Source organism: Xiphophorus maculatus, chromosome 20, assembly GCF_002775205.1.
Source record: "Xiphophorus maculatus strain JP 163 A chromosome 20, X_maculatus-5.0-male, whole genome shotgun sequence".
Classification (NCBI taxonomy): Eukaryota; Metazoa; Chordata; class Actinopteri; order Cyprinodontiformes; family Poeciliidae; genus Xiphophorus; species Xiphophorus maculatus.
In genome coordinates, this window is record NC_036462.1 from 29,571,284 (window position 1) to 29,587,066 (window position 15,783).

Here is a 15,783-nt window from a genome sequence, read left to right on the forward strand (position 1 = left end):
CAATTTATGACCAACGTTGATAAAGCACAGGTAAAAGGTTATTCTCAATAGCAGCTTCCTCTGTCCTAATTTCTGATAACAGAACAATTTAATATGATATAACAGAATTTAATATGTATTGTAGAAAACAAAGAAATCAACTCCTTTGAGAATCCAAGAGAGTAGAAAAACTCTAACTACAAAAGATTAATGATAAAAAAAAAAAACGATTAAATTCATACACAACACAGTATGCGACAGAATTTTCCCTTCAAAAATGATTACTCAGAGCTAAGGAATATTGACATTGGGTTACTGCAAAAAAAAAACAAAAAAAAAAAACAATAAATTACGAAGAGCTTAACACTTGACCTATAGTTATATGCCTGAACTACATTTTCAGGAGAGGGTTTTTAAAGTCTATAATGTCATTCTGTCAGTAGAAAGCATCACCAGCCTGGAATAGGACTGGTAATCCCCCTGACCTATATGGTCAGGGGGATCATTTCAGAGTGAGCATCAACGGAAGCAAATATATTGTTACAATGATGATATACAATTTGAAGACAAAAGTAACTAGTTTAAAGTTCTGCTCATTGTGTTGTAACTGCACAATATTTTCTTTCCATAGCAAACAAAAACAGTGCACAGTATGCATAAACACTGGACAAATACGCACATATATTCACACATATAAATTAATTATGCGCACACATGGATTGACAAGTACACATGTACCAGCTATGTACCACACATGTACCATCAAAATGCACACACATCTACCATGCCAAGCAAATGGGACACACAAAGAAAATTACAGAAAAATATATTAGGAGAATCTTAAAATGACAGATGTTTATCTCTCAGACACACTCAAGTGCTACAACTGTATCCAGAGACAGAATTAATGTATTTTAAAAATAAATATAATATTTTTACATATATATATATATATATATATATATATATATATATATATATATATATATATATATATATATATATATATATATATTTATAAGTTGTACATACAATTTAATGAGAAATAATTTAGTGTGATTGTGAGAAACAAATTAATTAATACTACTACTAATAATAATAATAATAATATAAATAATAATAAATAATAATTATATAATAATACAACTTTCTTCAACATTATCTTCTTTGTCCTAAAATACGTCATTCAGTGCGTGTCCTGAAGGGGGAGGTGTTGTCTCGTGGTTTGGGGCATTGCGCCAGTAATCTGCCACAGAAGAAGTCATCCAGCTTCTCGAGGAACTATGGCGGCCGCCTTGAGAGGAACGGCATTAGCGCTGGCCAAGGTGAGTGCTGAGAGGATGCTGACAGGATAACAGGGTTATTACACCTGTTAGAACGGAGAAGTGAGGTTTGTCAAACTCAGGCAAAGGGTTTTTTTTCAGCTGTCACAGAAACGGCAGAAAACTTCAACTTGTGGCATATGTCTAATCAAGAGCCCTCCTCGGAAAATTGACAGACACACCTTAGCAAAGTTTAACAAAAAATAAATAAATAAAACGTTTTCTTCTAACTTTGGTGGTCAATAGAGCAGAGTTATCTTCCTGTATTGTATCTGTTAGTTATTAAAAGTATCTCGGCCGTTCTGGGATATCCTGTTAGCTTTATTTATTTGCTAATTGCTATATAACTGGAGAACATCAAAGTAACGGATCAATCTAATTTTCAACAGTCGAAGGTTTTCTTACCTGTTTCAAGGTTGGACTTCAAAGTCACACCCACGGCCACACCCTTCATCCCTCCTAGCATCCAGCTAACCTACCCGGTCACCCACCGAGGCTTTTTTGGATGATGATGCATCTCATAAATGACTTAAAACACTAACATTTGTGTAATTAGCACATTTGCTTGAATATGACACGTCAGAATCAGATTTATTGGACAAGATTGTGTGCACAAGCAAGGAATTAATTAGAGTTTGTTTGTTTTTTTTTTGTGGGAGAAGATGATCCCCAGTTTCACCGTCAGTTGTATTTAGTTGTTAGTACCGTAATATAAAACAGCAACGTTTTTCTATGCAAACAGAGAATTTGTGCAAGTATCCTGCAATCATATGTAAATCATTCTTTACATCTTGATGTTTCTGAACATGTTAAGTCACATTAGAGCTTCATATATTTAAAATGAAACGCAGAAAGGTTAGAATTGTTGGAGTTGCTCACTTTGGAAACAACCCTCCTGGGATTTGAGTAATTCATTGTAGGGGAAACAAAAAGGAAAATCCCTGCTTTCCCCCCCCCCTTTTTTATGCTTTGAAATTTGCGTCTGTGATAGTGGAAAAATGTAAACTATTGTTGACATTTCTTAGGGCCTGGGAGGCGCCCGCTTGCATCAGCTGGTCTCTAGACCTTTAAGTGTTTCTGCAAGTCTTTGTGGATCCGAAGCCCCACCTGCCCGTGCTGATAGTACCTTCAAAGTCACTATGATTCCAGGTGATGGAGTGGGACCTGAGCTGATGACTGCAGTCAAGGATGTCTTTAAGGTACAGCACTGGAGTAACGGCCTCCTCTCTCCTGTTTCCATATAATGTGCAGTCAGAGTCAGTTTGAAGACAAAAATTCCACAGTTTCATAGGTTCATACTGGTGTGTCTTTAATACAAATTTTATTTGTCCTTATCTTTAGGCAGGCGACATCCCTGTTGAATTCGATGAGTTCTATATCAGTGAAGTGCAGAACAGGGCGTCTGACGAAAGACTAGAGAAATTATTGGACTCGATGAAAAGCAATAGAGTGGCTATTAAAGGTAAGGTCTATTTTCTGCGGCACCGCAGTCACTAAGAATATGTGATTTGAAATGTGTAATAAAGTAGGTTCCTACGGGTCTGATAGAGCATGAAATGTCATCCACATATATTTCAAGTCTGGATCAGTATAGAAAATCTGTTTGTAGACTTTAAAAAGATTCATCCATCCAATCACACTTGTTCCAAACTCTTGCCATGAATAAAACAAGGAATAGAGTTGACATCCAAATCATGTTCACTTTATTGTGAAACGCAACAGATTTTGAATTGTTTTCCTTTCATTTTACGGGGGAGTGTAGTAAATATGTTTGAACTCTGACAATATGTTCTGTTACCTCTACCTAAGGATATTGTTGCTCTTTTAACTCTTGTCTTTGCGAAAGCTTCTTCAAGATCTAGATCCGCTCAGTTGTCTTTGAAACATCCTATAGTCTCCGATCTAGCAGCTGGCGCGGTTGTAACACTTAACACATTGTCTCAGACATATTGTGATCCACTTGAGCAGAAGGGAGGGAAAGCAAGGCAGGGATATTTAAAGCACCTGTAAGACCAGCGTTCTCCTTCAGCTGCCACTGCGCTGCCTGGCGGCTAATGGTGAGCTGGTTTACATTTAACTGGGTGTTTGCACTCTTCGTGACGTTACTAGCATGTCATTTTTATTGGACTGCCAGCATTTTATCTGAGACTGCGATTACACAGGGCAGCTAAAACAGTGACACCTTGGTCAACAAAACAGAAGCCTTTTTCATGTATAAAGCGCTCTGAACTACAAATAGCATAAATCTAATAAACACTGCTTACAACATATTCTGCTCTAAAATATTGTCTGAATTCATGTGTGTGATTAAGTTGCACAAAATAATCATGATACAAAATGTTCATACCGTTACATAGCAAAAGTGAACTTTAGCTGAACCTTATTAGGTTTTTATTGTTTTAGATTTTTTTTTTTTTGCACTACTAGCCTTTAGTAGATAGTAATCCAACAGGATTGTGATTATGATTTTACTTGCATGATTGGATTTTTTTTGTCATATCCATCCATCCAAATATCTGCTGTAACTTTATAATGCATAATAAACTTTAGCATATCTGCTTTTTATGTTTGTTTGTTGTTGTTTTTTTTTTTTGTCAACTAGGAAAGATTCACTCACCAATGGAGAACAAAGGGGAGTTGGAGTCTTTTGAAATGAAACTAAGGTAATTACATAGACACTCTTAAAAAAATTGTATCTGCTGTGTTTAAAAATTATCGTACGTCTCGGTTGTTTCCCCAGGCGCACACTGGACCTGTTTGCTAACGTGGTCCGTGTGAGCAGCCTGCCCGGCTACAGCACTCGCCATAACAACCTGGACCTCGTCATCATTCGCGAGCAGACCGAGGGGGAGTACAGCTCCCTGGAGCACGAGGTAAACTGTTCCCCTTAAGTCTACTGCTGCCAGACAATCTGAAAAATTCTAACAGAAAGGCTGGATTTAATATCTGTCATAAAATGTTTGATTCCTCTATTTCAGTGTTTTAGTTTTCTTTTCTCTTTCTCCAATTAAAACCATCACCGTGTAACTGTTCGTAGAGTGTGCCCGGTGTGATCGAATGTTTGAAGATCATCACCAGAGAGAAGTCACGACGCATCGCCAAGTTTGCCTTTGACTACGCCACTAAGACAGGTCGAAGCAAGGTCACAGCAGTTCACAAAGCGAACATCATGTGAGGGCATCTTTAGGACAAATTCATTCAAAATTTGAATTAATTTTTTTGTCTGTTGATTTTTAAAACTTTGTCAATTGCAGTGATAATTTGTGCCACAGTTATAGCAATGTCCATCCTTTTCTGTTGTGTTATTCCAGGAAACTAGGCGATGGGCTGTTTCTGCAGAGTTGTGCAGAGGTGGCGGAACTTTACCCCAAAATCAAACATGAGAACATAATCATCGATAACTGTTGCATGCAGGTATTTACAGCCTTAATATTTCACCCTGCTGTTTTTATGTGCGTTATTTCTCTCTACCTCGCCACACTACAGTATTGCCATGGTCTTTGGTGTTGTATTTTCTTTCATTTTTTTTCCAACTTTAATTTAAGATTTACTTGTTTCATTCTTACAGCTGGTTCAGAACCCCTACCAGTTTGACGTACTGGTCATGCCCAACCTGTATGGAAATATCATCGATAACTTGGCAGCAGGACTGGTTGGAGGAGCCGGAGTCGTTCCAGGGGAAAGTTACAGTGCAGAATATGCTGTTTTTGAAACTGTGAGTTTCTTGAATAAATCAATTCCTTCTGTTTGAGTCAAAGTTCAGTGAGTCTGTGACGCATCTGTCACATACACTGTAAGGGCAGAAGCTAAACATTCAAGAGTTAAAGTAACAAATTAACCTGCGCTGTTTTTAGATCAATTAAATTCCATCATTAACATAGAAGTAATATGCAGGAAACTATCCTAATTATTTTCAAAAGCAGCGACACACAGAAATGACACAGGTTCACCTTCATAACAGAAATGCAGCTGGTTTTACGTCGCAAAATATCTAGCAAAAGCAATAGATGAGAGTACATTTACTGTGGCACGTTTTATTGACACTATAGACCAAGAGCTGGAGAGATTTGATGTGAGACACATTCCACATTCTTGGATGAAAATCTTTCTAAACAATAGATATTATATTTGAATAAACAATTTTAAATCTGGTTTAATGAAGGCTCCTAGTGGTGAACCACAAGGTCCTATGCTGGGCCCTACAGATTAAAGTGTAAATGTATGAGCCTAAAGTTGTCGACTTAAAGTTTATCTGCTTGTTATCAAACTTTTATTTTCTACTCATTTGCTTTGACTCTACAAATCCTGAATCAAAAATAATTATCACGCTATTCATTCTTGCTTAAGGGTCAAAATTTGTTTGACGAAAGGGGAAAACGTGGCATTAGGGACGGTTTGGATTACTGCATTTTCATTGGTTGCTTCATTTCCTGCCTTTTTTTTTTCCTCCAGGGAGCTCGCCACCCCTTTGCGCAAGCAGTGGGCAGGAACATCGCCAACCCCACAGCAATGCTCCTCAGTGCTGCTAACATGCTGAGGCACCTCAAGTGAGCTTCCTAATCTATTTATGAACAGCCACAGGACACGTTGTTTCCTGGCCTGCCTTTTAACTTTTCCTGTATTCTGCTGCAGTCTGGAGTACCACTCCCAAATGGTGTCAGAAGCTGTCAAGAAAGTCATCAAACAGGGAAAGGTAACATAGTTGTTTGTGGTACTCGCTGAGTTTGAAGACTTCATGCTTATTAATGAAACTCATGCTCTTTAAATAACATACTTTTATGCTCCAATTTGCAGGTCAATAACTGAAAATGTTATCTTTCCAAGCATCCTGTGCATGTAGAATACCATAAGAATCAAATTCCAGCCTATGTTTTGATTGAGCAAGTCTGAACAGTTTTTTTTTTCTCTGATCAGTTTGTGGTGTAACATTAGCAGTTTTTGGCCTGCAAATTTAACAACCTGACTAACAACCTGTGTGTTGGAGAGCCTTTGATTCACTAACATCTGTGTCAGGCCTGCTGGATTTCTATTATGCTTTATTTTTCTAACATTTTTATTCTCTGCTGTTCGTAATTATTATCCTCTTTCAGGTCATATTTTCTGTCCATGACCTACAGGTTTAAGATACAAAGTAAAGTGCAAACAAAACACCCATAATGACCCAATAACACAAAATAAAGTAGTGAATAATAAAACACATACCAGTAAATTAAATAAATGTTGGTGGTGATAATTCATATCTATATATGTAGTTTGTTTTTCTAACGGTATAATTTAGATTTAAATATATTGCTTGTTAGACTTGTTTTATAATTACTTTAATATTTGTAAATGTAAATTAATAACCTCCACAAAAATTGTGCCATTTGGGAAAACAAACTGCAATCGTCTCCAAATATTGAGCTTCATTTCTTGAAACAGAAACTAAGATGTTACCAGACAAATTGGTCCGTATTATTTGAAAAGAAACAGGCCAAGAATCTAACCCTGGGGTGTACCTGGATTAATCTAAAAATATATATATATATGTTCAGTAAAACATCCTCCAGGTATAATGTGAACAAAACTTGAATTGGCATTAATTTAAATTCACTGAGTGCCTTACTAAAGGCCACAACTTTCTACAAAACATTACAAAAAGTTGGTGAAATACTTTTTCGCGGCCCAATATTTTAGCTGCCCCACATTTGGTTATTAATGTGTGCTGAATGCAAGAAGCATGCTACTGTGACGGGTACAGCATGTTGATACTGACTCCCGACAGCATTGCTCGTATTTGATGCATTCATTGCAGCTGTGCAACCTCCTCCAACACCAATTCCCACCACCCCAACCAGCTGTTTTTTTGTGAAGCTATTGGCAAATATCAAAATCCTTAAAAAGCTGACCTTATGTCATCTGTTTGCTCCTCCGCTTCTTTTCCTGTCACTCCCGTCTGTCCCTGCACCCCGCTGACCTCTGTGTGTCTGCTGTTTGCATACATGTGTTTTGTGCACATCCTAGGTTCGAACACGAGACCTTGGCGGGTACTCTACCACTGGCGACTTTGTGCAAGCAGTAGTGGAGAACCTGCGACACCCACCCACCTAATAAGATCCCACCTTCCTCATGTTGCCTTAAATGTGGACCTTGATCCTAACATGACCTGAAGGCATGTTAAGACTGAAAACCCTCCCCACTTCCATATTGTGTTCCATATGTGTTACTCTGCTTTGACATTAGTGGCCTCCAATGTTTATGTTTAATGTATGTGCGATCGAGCCGATGTAAAAGCAGTGATTTGTGACACTTTGTGGAAAAAACAAATACAGTTTATGCAGATTTCCATCCCATATTTTTTGTCTTCTGTTTCCTCTCCCTGCCTGCAGTCCCTTTACCTCCATAATCACTCTCAACTTTAGCATTTCCATTATTTGGGGTTATATTAATAGGTAAACTTATGTTACAGGTTTAATCTAGTCAGTTCCTTGCGATTTTTTTCTAAATGGACATAATCTAAGCTGCTATATAAAGGTTGCCTCTTTATTATTTTCCCAAGCCCGTGGTAGAAAAGTATTTTTATTTTCAGACTTTATTCCAGTTTCTAAAGGATTAAAATAAAGGGTTTTTTTGCCACGTCATAACTATATTTTAACATTGTGACTTTCAGTACTCTGTTTTTTCAGTTCTGTTTGAGAATCGGCACAAACACATTCCAAAATAAAATGACAATTTTAGAGGGTTTTTTTTCCATCTCTAATCTATGGTGGTTTAAACATTGATATTTTCATTTGTTTTTACAAACAGTATAAAAGCATCAGTTTACACTAAATGTTTAAAAAAACCCAAAACATTTTAATTTTAATTAATTAGAATTAGAATTCAACTTTATTGTCATCGCACGTCACAAGTACAAAGCAACAAAATGGCAAGAATCTTAGATTTTGAAATGAAACAGATCTACTTTAGTTCACATGCCATCAAAAGGAATCAATGTTATGTTATCCAAGCATTTTATTCAAATAGTTTGCACTCAGATGTTCTAAACATAGTTAAAAAACATTTTTTTAAAATTCTGAAATTTGGTATATAAAAAGTACGGAGTTTTGATGTGGAAAATGAATAGGAAGCCTTTGAGTGTCGCTACATTCATGGTAACATATGGGATATGTTTGTGCTTTTGTAGACTTTTCACTTTAGGTTTATTCATTATGTTGTAGCTTAGAAGGGCAAAACTTCCCATCAGTAATGAAGTACACATAACTTAGTAAAAAACCAAATAAAGTTCAAATTGATGTAAGGGAGATGCACCTTATGCAAAAATCCATGCTTCCATCATGTTTCTATTTCTACTGTCATGAGCTACATTTTAACTTTGCCTACTGATAAGAAATCTTTTTGTGAAGCAGCTAGATTATTACATATAATGTCATATCATTGCATTATATATAATAATTATTATATGTAAAGTACACACACACATATATATAGATATATACATTTATATATATGTCTACATAAAGTGCATTATTTGTAATGTGCTCTGTTCACAGAAACTTTACAAAAACTGACTTAATTCACTGTATTTTTATTCAGGCTATTGGTGCTTCCAACATTTCTACTCTGATGTAATTTTGCCCGATGAAAGCACCATAGGCTGAAGAAAAAGCACTGAATTAGTGTCAAGATCCATGGAGACAGCATTCCCCTGATGTAAGATTCCCTTGAGATTTTATTTGTCAGCGTTCATCGTTCTCTGTACAAAAGGCACCTCTCTGGCAGGTGATATTTTAACGTTCTTAAAATATCACTTCCATAAAACTAATTTATAAGAATACATAACCTTGACTTGTCAACATGTTGACGTATAACAGAAATGTAAAAGCAGAACGAAAAGATATCATGGCATTTCTCCATCGGCACTTGACTAGCCATGTTTTGGGTTTTTTTTCCTAAACAGAACTCGCAGAACAATATATGTCTGTATGCACATTCTCATTTTGACGAGTGACAGATTTCAAGTTTATATCTGTCGGCTTGTGTTTGGTGACTGCAGCTTACAACAGAAGAAAGCCCCACATTCAGGTCCTCTGGATGGCAAAGTATCACTAAGAATGATTTTAAATGCAAAAATGTTTTGTCAAGGCCTACAGAATCATGGGAAACTGCTGACTTCACTGTAAAACAAGCAGCGTCATTGAAACCACACGTAGGGTAAGTCACAAAAGTCCCTCGATAAAGCAGTTAACCACTCATGGTCAGCTGTTTCCAGCTTTGTCAACGGCAAGTTAAGTGGAAGGAAATAAAGGCTTGCAAGAAATGCACTGCAACGTAGCCCAGAGCAGGGAGATGTACACCACAAATATCTAAGCCAACAGGAACACTTGAAAGGCATTGCTCTGTTTCACAGCTTTGATGGACAGACGCGTTTCCAACTTATCAAAAAATTGAAGAGCGGATGTTTTCCCTGCAGCGACATTTACTCACTCGTCCTGTTCGGCTTGCTCTGCGAGTACAGTTACTGTATCAAAGGCTCTCCGACATGCAGGCCACGACACTGCAACGTGGACATGTGCTGCAGCAGCTGTGCACATGGTAACACGCTGTCCTTATGTTTGTGGCAGGTGCGCACCGGAGACCTGGGGGGCTACTCGACATGCGATGAATTCACCCGGGCCGTCATTGCTAACCTGCCAGTCATAGCTTTGTAAATGCAAATCTGTCAGCTGCTGAGACACACGCACACATTCAGTTTTTTTCTTTGCCTTCTGTCATGGACTGTGCACTGTCTCAGCAATGTACTACAAAACACAGAAAATCTGCACCGTTATGTTCACAAAACATCGTTTAAAGTGGCATTTTGAAGAAAAACAATAACAGTTGCAAGCATACATCATCTACGCCAACCTTTTGCTTTCTCAAAACTGTAAAATTCTGCCTAATGGCTTTATTTCAGGTCACTTAGCAGCAGTCAAAACGTGATGGATTTATACATCTGATTATTTATTAACGGCGGTTTTTAGCATATCGCTTCACTTATGGCGAAATGTGAATAAAAAATGAGATGTAACAGCAAGAGTGTGAAGCAGTCTCATGACTCTTAATGGAAACCTGATGCAGTATTTAGTGGTATTAAAGGTTCATCACAGCCGTGGGTGGCTTCGGTCAGCATGTGTTTCCTTGGAGCAACTAGAACTTACTTATTCCTCTTTTCCTGACACATGCCGATCAGGTGGAGCTGGAAAGTCTGCCGTGTAGGAGTCATATGAGGATCTTTGTGTTAGTCACATGTGAACTATGGCTGATGTTGCTGTCGCCCAGCAGGATTGCAGAAGTACAACACCGGACAACAGAGCTGGAGAGATTCACACGGATTACGCTGTACTGTATTGCAAGCATATTGATCGCCAGTTTTCAGAATGTCTTCAATAGTTTGTTAAATCTTTTTACCTACTGAAATAGTAAGACTAACCCAAACTCAACTTAGATAATCAGCTTTTAAAGACTTCCTTAAATATACTTTTTTCTGTATGTTTTATCACCTGGAAATTACTCATACTGTATAGGTTTGAATCCCGAAAGCTTTTAATAGAAGATGCATTAAACGTAGATTCATACAAAGGGTGTCTTTTAAGGCATTTAATGTTGTTGTTTTTTTACCATGGTTTTATTCAGTAAAACACATAGAATATTTGACAATTAGACAACATTTTACTTACTCTTTAGCAAGTATTCATTCTTCTAAAGCAGGACTGTCAAACTCCAGTCCTGCAACCTTTAGATGTTCCTCTGCTGCACCACACCTGAATAGAATAATTAGGTCATTAAGGCTCTGGAGAACTGATCTACACAAGGAGGAGGTAATTAAGTCATTTCATTCCAGTGTTTTGTACCTGTGGCACATCTAAAAACTGCAGGACAGCGGCCCTTGAGGACTGGAATTTGACATCTGTGATCTAAGGCATTAAAGCAGAAGAACACGAATAAGAGTCTGGCTCTCAAACACATTCCATTCAAAATCCTGTAATATAAACTACTTAACTACATTTATGTATACTTTTTATGTTACTAAATGTAAAGGCTTTGGGGGAAAAAAAGAACATTCCTAAGCAAAAGTAATCAACTCCAATAATCTAATACAAAATGCTGATATACTGGGCATCTCAAAAGTGTAACATCCTTGTTGCAATTATAGGCTTTTGCGAGATAAAGACATAAGATCATAATAAATTAATTATTTTTATTGTGTCGTATATGTTGAAAATTTAACTGACAAAGAGGGAAGTGTAAAATGGACAAAAAAAAAAACCCTCTGACTTCTGGGTTGCAAAAGTGTGCATGCCCTTTTAATTCAAATAAAGCACCTGTGATTCAATTTTAGTCTCATTTGGTTGAGTAAATCAGAAGGCTGTGTCTTTATCAAATTGTTGCCCTCACTTTCCCAATCTGGTCGATTTATTGCTCAGATTTTCTGTCAGATTTAGTTCTGGACTTCTGTAGTTTCTTGGGTTATGATTAGTTGATCTGAATGTATGCTTGCACTTAAATAAACTAGTTATCTTTACTTTAGCACACATTTGAAAGTTTTGGCTCAAAAATGACTGAGTTCTTTGACAAAAACCTGCTCCATTTCAAGAAAAGAGGCCTAACAAATGTTATTTTTACTGCCATTTTTATTTTATTTTTTTACCTGGGCACGGTTTATTTTGGTGATGTGAAGTTTTTTTTGTACCAAACTTGTGTAAATATTGTCAGCCTGGTTTACCACTGAGCCATGTGACACCCAGTTTGGTGACATTTGCAGGAAATGATGATGATTGCAGTTTAAAGAAACCAGACCCTGGCAGTTTAATAGTTTATTCATTCAACAAACAGCCTGGCACCTTCTCCTTCTGCTGGTCACCAGCTGTTGGGGAATGACATCTTAATCTTCAACCAACATTTGCAGCAGCCAGTCAGAAATGTTGGCAGTGTTGGATCATGCTGGCTTGAACAGCAGTTCTAGCTGGGGTTGAGATCAAGACTGCAAGCAGATCAGCCCATCTTCTCCTCTCCCAAATTCTGGGGATGTTCCCCAAATAACCCCAGAGCAAGCTCAGCCATCTTGGACGATATACAGTAGTTCAGGCCCTAAAAATGGATAGATATCTGTTTGCTACTGCTTCCAGAAACCTTTGTTGATGTCTCTCTGCACTGAGATTGCCTCAGGTGATGACGTCTTGTTGTTCCACTACTGGAAATGCTGCCCCCACATCATCATACTGCCTCCACCAAAAGATGTGTCACCATTTAATAAACGGGAAATAAACAGAAACAGAATAAACGATTAATTTCAAGCCATATATATATATATATATATGTATATATATATATATGTACGGTAATATATGGTATGTGGTAATGGTGAACCAACCAGACATTGTCGTAGTGGATAAACAACAGAGGAAAGCCGTTGTGGTAGATGTAGCAATACCAAGCAACTGCAACATCAGGAAAAAGGAGCACGAGAAACTAGAGAAATACCAGGGCCTCAGGGAGGAACTGGAGAGGGCCTGGAAGGTGAAGACCACAGTGGTGCCTGTGGTCATCGGGGCCCTCGGGGCAGTCACCCCCAAACTGGACCAATGGCTACAACAGATCCCAGGAACAACATCAGACATCTCAGTCCAGAAATGTGCAGTCCTTGGCACAGCCAAGATACTGCGCAGAACCCTCAAGCTCCCAGGCCTCTGGTAGAGGACCCGAGCTCAGAGGATAAGAACCACCCGCGGTGGGTGAGAAGGGAATTTATATACACTGCTCAAAAAAATAAAGGGAACACTTAAACAACACAATATAACTCCAAGTAAATCAAACTTCTGTGAAATCAAACTGTCCACTTAGGAAGCAACACTGATTGACTATCAATTTCACCTGCTGTTGTGCAAATGGAACTTTGTACAGAACAAAGTATTCAATGAGAATATTTCTTTCATTCAGATCTAGGATGTGTTATTTGAGTGTTCCCTTTATTTTTTTGAGCAGTATATATATATATATATATATATATATATATATATATATATATATATATATATATATATATATATATATAGTCTCAAGTTATAATTACTGGTATCCTTCTGCGTGAATAAATACAGGAAAAAAATCTTGCTAGATGTGCAATAAATGTTCTGGGACATGCCCCTGCTGAGCGCTGCAGTGTGTTGCGTCCAAAATGAAGCTCTACCAGCAGGGGGCGCTGCCTGGTATGGAGAAACAGATTGGAGAGGAGTCGGGGCCTGGCCTGGGAATTTTTTTTCTTTTTTTTTGCTCTCCTTCCCATTCTTCCTATGCAGACAGACACACAACATGGCGGACTAGAATAGTCGACCGACGCGCCCGGATACAGCGGATAAACTGTGGGGGGTTTTACCATCCAAGGAGGCAAACAAAGGAACCTCCGACCGGACAGCAGATCCTGGAGAACTGGTGCGCTTTTCAGGGGGAGCCATCTTTATCTGGATTTAGCAGGAAAAACTGACTGCGAAGTGTTGGCAGTGTGTCCCAGGTTGCGCTTCCCCCCCCCCAACCCCGCTCACACTCCTCTCTGTTCCCGGGGTGTGGAGACAGGGGCCGGGTTGGAAAAACGTGGAAAGAGAAGGAGCGGATAAAATCCTCTCCCCTCTTTTGGCCATCTTTTCTCCAGGTACGGGTTCCCATCTGTGCGCCGCAGGACTTGTGGTGAGTTAACTTGTTTTTGTTGCGCAAAAAAAAAAAAAAAAAGCCGAATCCCCACTTGTTACAATGTCGCTGTGTACGAGCATGTTTCCTCTCGCTGTAACACTGTATCACCCCACAAACAAGCACTTTGTGCCCCCCTCCCTCCCCAATCCTCCTCCTTTCGGGCTCACAGAGAGCCCCTTATATGTCAGTGGAAATGGACAAGAAGCGGGCTTGAGTTTAATGGTTGCAAACCGTGAACGTTTCAGAAGTAGCTCGGAGGCAGGGAGGGATTTATTTATTTATTTATTTTAGCAAAGGGGGCTCTCAGAAAGGGGGGGGGGCTCAACTCTTGAGTGCGACAAGCTATATAGGAAAAGAGAGGCAGAAGTGGGGTTGTTGTGCCAACACGGATGCGGTTGCGGTGGCACGGGAACAAAGAGGAGGAGGGGGGGGGGGGGGGGGGTCTCTGGACTGGCTCACTGGAAAGTCCGCTGTATTGATCAATGCTTTGTTATTACACATGTAGAGATTGAGGGTGGGGAGCTTAGCTGGGGGTCCGTGAGTGGAGGACCTATGGGTCCCCTTTGTGAGGTTAGGTCGTCACTAGCGTTCAAATGTGTTCTCCATCAAATCACTGACGCTTCTTCCGATGCTGGCTGAAACACTCCGCCTCCCTCCCACCCCCCCCCTTCTTACTGCCTCTCCCAAAAGTTTTAGTAATGATTAATACCCTCCTCTCTGTCAGAGTACTGGGTGTAACCGAGCAAATCATATCAGTTTTATTTTTATGAATTACTTTGCTTTCAGTTTGCAGAAGCTCCGGGTACAGATTATGTGGGAGAAGGAAAGAAAAAGAAAACAAAACAAAACAGTCACCAGTAATGGCAAGTCAAACTTTTTTTTTTTTTTTTTTGCCTCGCAAAAGTATTCACGCCCCTTGAACGTTTCCACGTTTTGTCGCGTTAAAAGCACACCCGTCACTGTATTTAATGTGGATTTTACGTAGTAGACCAATATAAAGAAAATTAATGCATGCTGTGCATTCAGCTAAATAAAATCCAGCTGTTCAGTGAAGGCCTCAGAGGTTTAGACCAAGGAGAAAGTTGTGGAGAGCTTTAAGGAAACCTTAAGTTGCAAGAGCAAACCTAGCTAAACCTGCCCGTCCACGTAAACTGGCAAGTAACTCACAACTATCATCTTGTCACTCTTTACGGAAGAGTTGAAGGACGTCACCAAGACGGTTTCTTTGCAGTTCTCCACAAGCCAAGTAGGCAGCACAACAAACACGTCAAAGAGTGTGCGTTGGTCTTGCAGGACACTGAAATGAACTCTGCACCCTGATGAGGCCGTCTTCGTGGCAGACATGGTGGTGGCAGCATCAGCATCATGCTGTGTGCATGCTCTCCTTCAGAAGTTACAGTGAAACCGGGTTACCGTGGAAGACAGTCGGTTTGACGATGCAAAACATTTGAGCGAGATTTCAGCTTACAGTGAGGAAAGCGATCCTAAATGTACAGCCGGAGCTCCAATGAAACGGCTTGGATCACAAGATATTCAAGTGTTTGAAAGGTTCAGTCAAAGTCCAGACCTTGCTCTCTCGGCAGGACTGGATAAGAATATCAGTGTGTAACGGTGAAACGCTAGTACAGACGTATCTAAATGGACATGTAGCTGGAATTGCAAAAAACAAGTGGTTCTACAGAGTATTCCTCTGGGAGTCTGGTTACAAATGAATGGCACGTTTTGTCAGATTTTTATTTGTATAAAATAGTCGAAAACCACTTATTTCCCTCACACG

At 39.0% G+C, this 15,783-nt stretch overlaps 2 protein-coding genes across 5 annotated transcripts in view; both read left to right on the forward strand.

The window, feature by feature from the left end:
* Nucleotides 1–1,213: 1,213 nt before the first annotated feature.
* idh3b (isocitrate dehydrogenase 3 (NAD(+)) beta) lies at nucleotides 1,214–10,901 on the forward strand. Of its 2 annotated transcripts, none has more exons than XM_005808461.2 (11): nucleotides 1,214–1,304; nucleotides 2,327–2,500; nucleotides 2,643–2,763; nucleotides 3,904–3,964; nucleotides 4,042–4,174; nucleotides 4,339–4,472; nucleotides 4,613–4,715; nucleotides 4,870–5,016; nucleotides 5,754–5,848; nucleotides 5,934–5,994; nucleotides 9,905–10,901. In XM_005808461.2, exons 1-11 carry the CDS (start codon nucleotides 1,263–1,265, stop codon nucleotides 9,989–9,991), a joined length of 1,158 nt encoding a protein of 385 aa, XP_005808518.1. In that variant the 5' UTR covers nucleotides 1,214–1,262; the 3' UTR covers nucleotides 9,992–10,901. The 2 variants fall into 2 exon arrangements, with proteins under 2 accessions (XP_005808518.1, XP_005808517.1); XM_005808460.3 differs by lacking the exon at nucleotides 9,905–10,901 and adding an exon at nucleotides 7,305–7,929.
* A 2,631-nt stretch (nucleotides 10,902–13,532) lies between these two features.
* The window catches only part of ptpra (protein tyrosine phosphatase, receptor type A), a 34,151-nt gene continuing 31,900 nt past the window's right edge, over nucleotides 13,533–15,783 (forward strand). The window contains exon 1 of one of the 3 annotated variants that reach the window (XR_002751850.1): nucleotides 13,533–14,003. The gene's annotated coding sequence lies outside the window, so the exon portion shown is untranslated. The remainder of the gene's footprint in view (nucleotides 14,004–15,783) is intronic. The other 2 variants (XM_014472294.2, XM_023324728.1) reach the window with 2 other exon arrangements.

Bases quoted from the DNA above. Each gene is read 5' to 3' on its own strand.
- idh3b (XM_005808461.2), top strand. From the start codon at position 1,263: ATGGCGGCCGCCTTGAGAGGAACGGCATTAGCGCTGGCCAAG. The intron at 2,501-2,642 runs GTACAGCACTGG...CCTTATCTTTAG, and splicing joins CAGTCAAGGATGTCTTTAAG to GCAGGCGACATCCCTGTTGA. The intron at 2,764-3,903 runs GTAAGGTCTATT...TTTGTCAACTAG, and splicing joins CAATAGAGTGGCTATTAAAG to GAAAGATTCACTCACCAATG.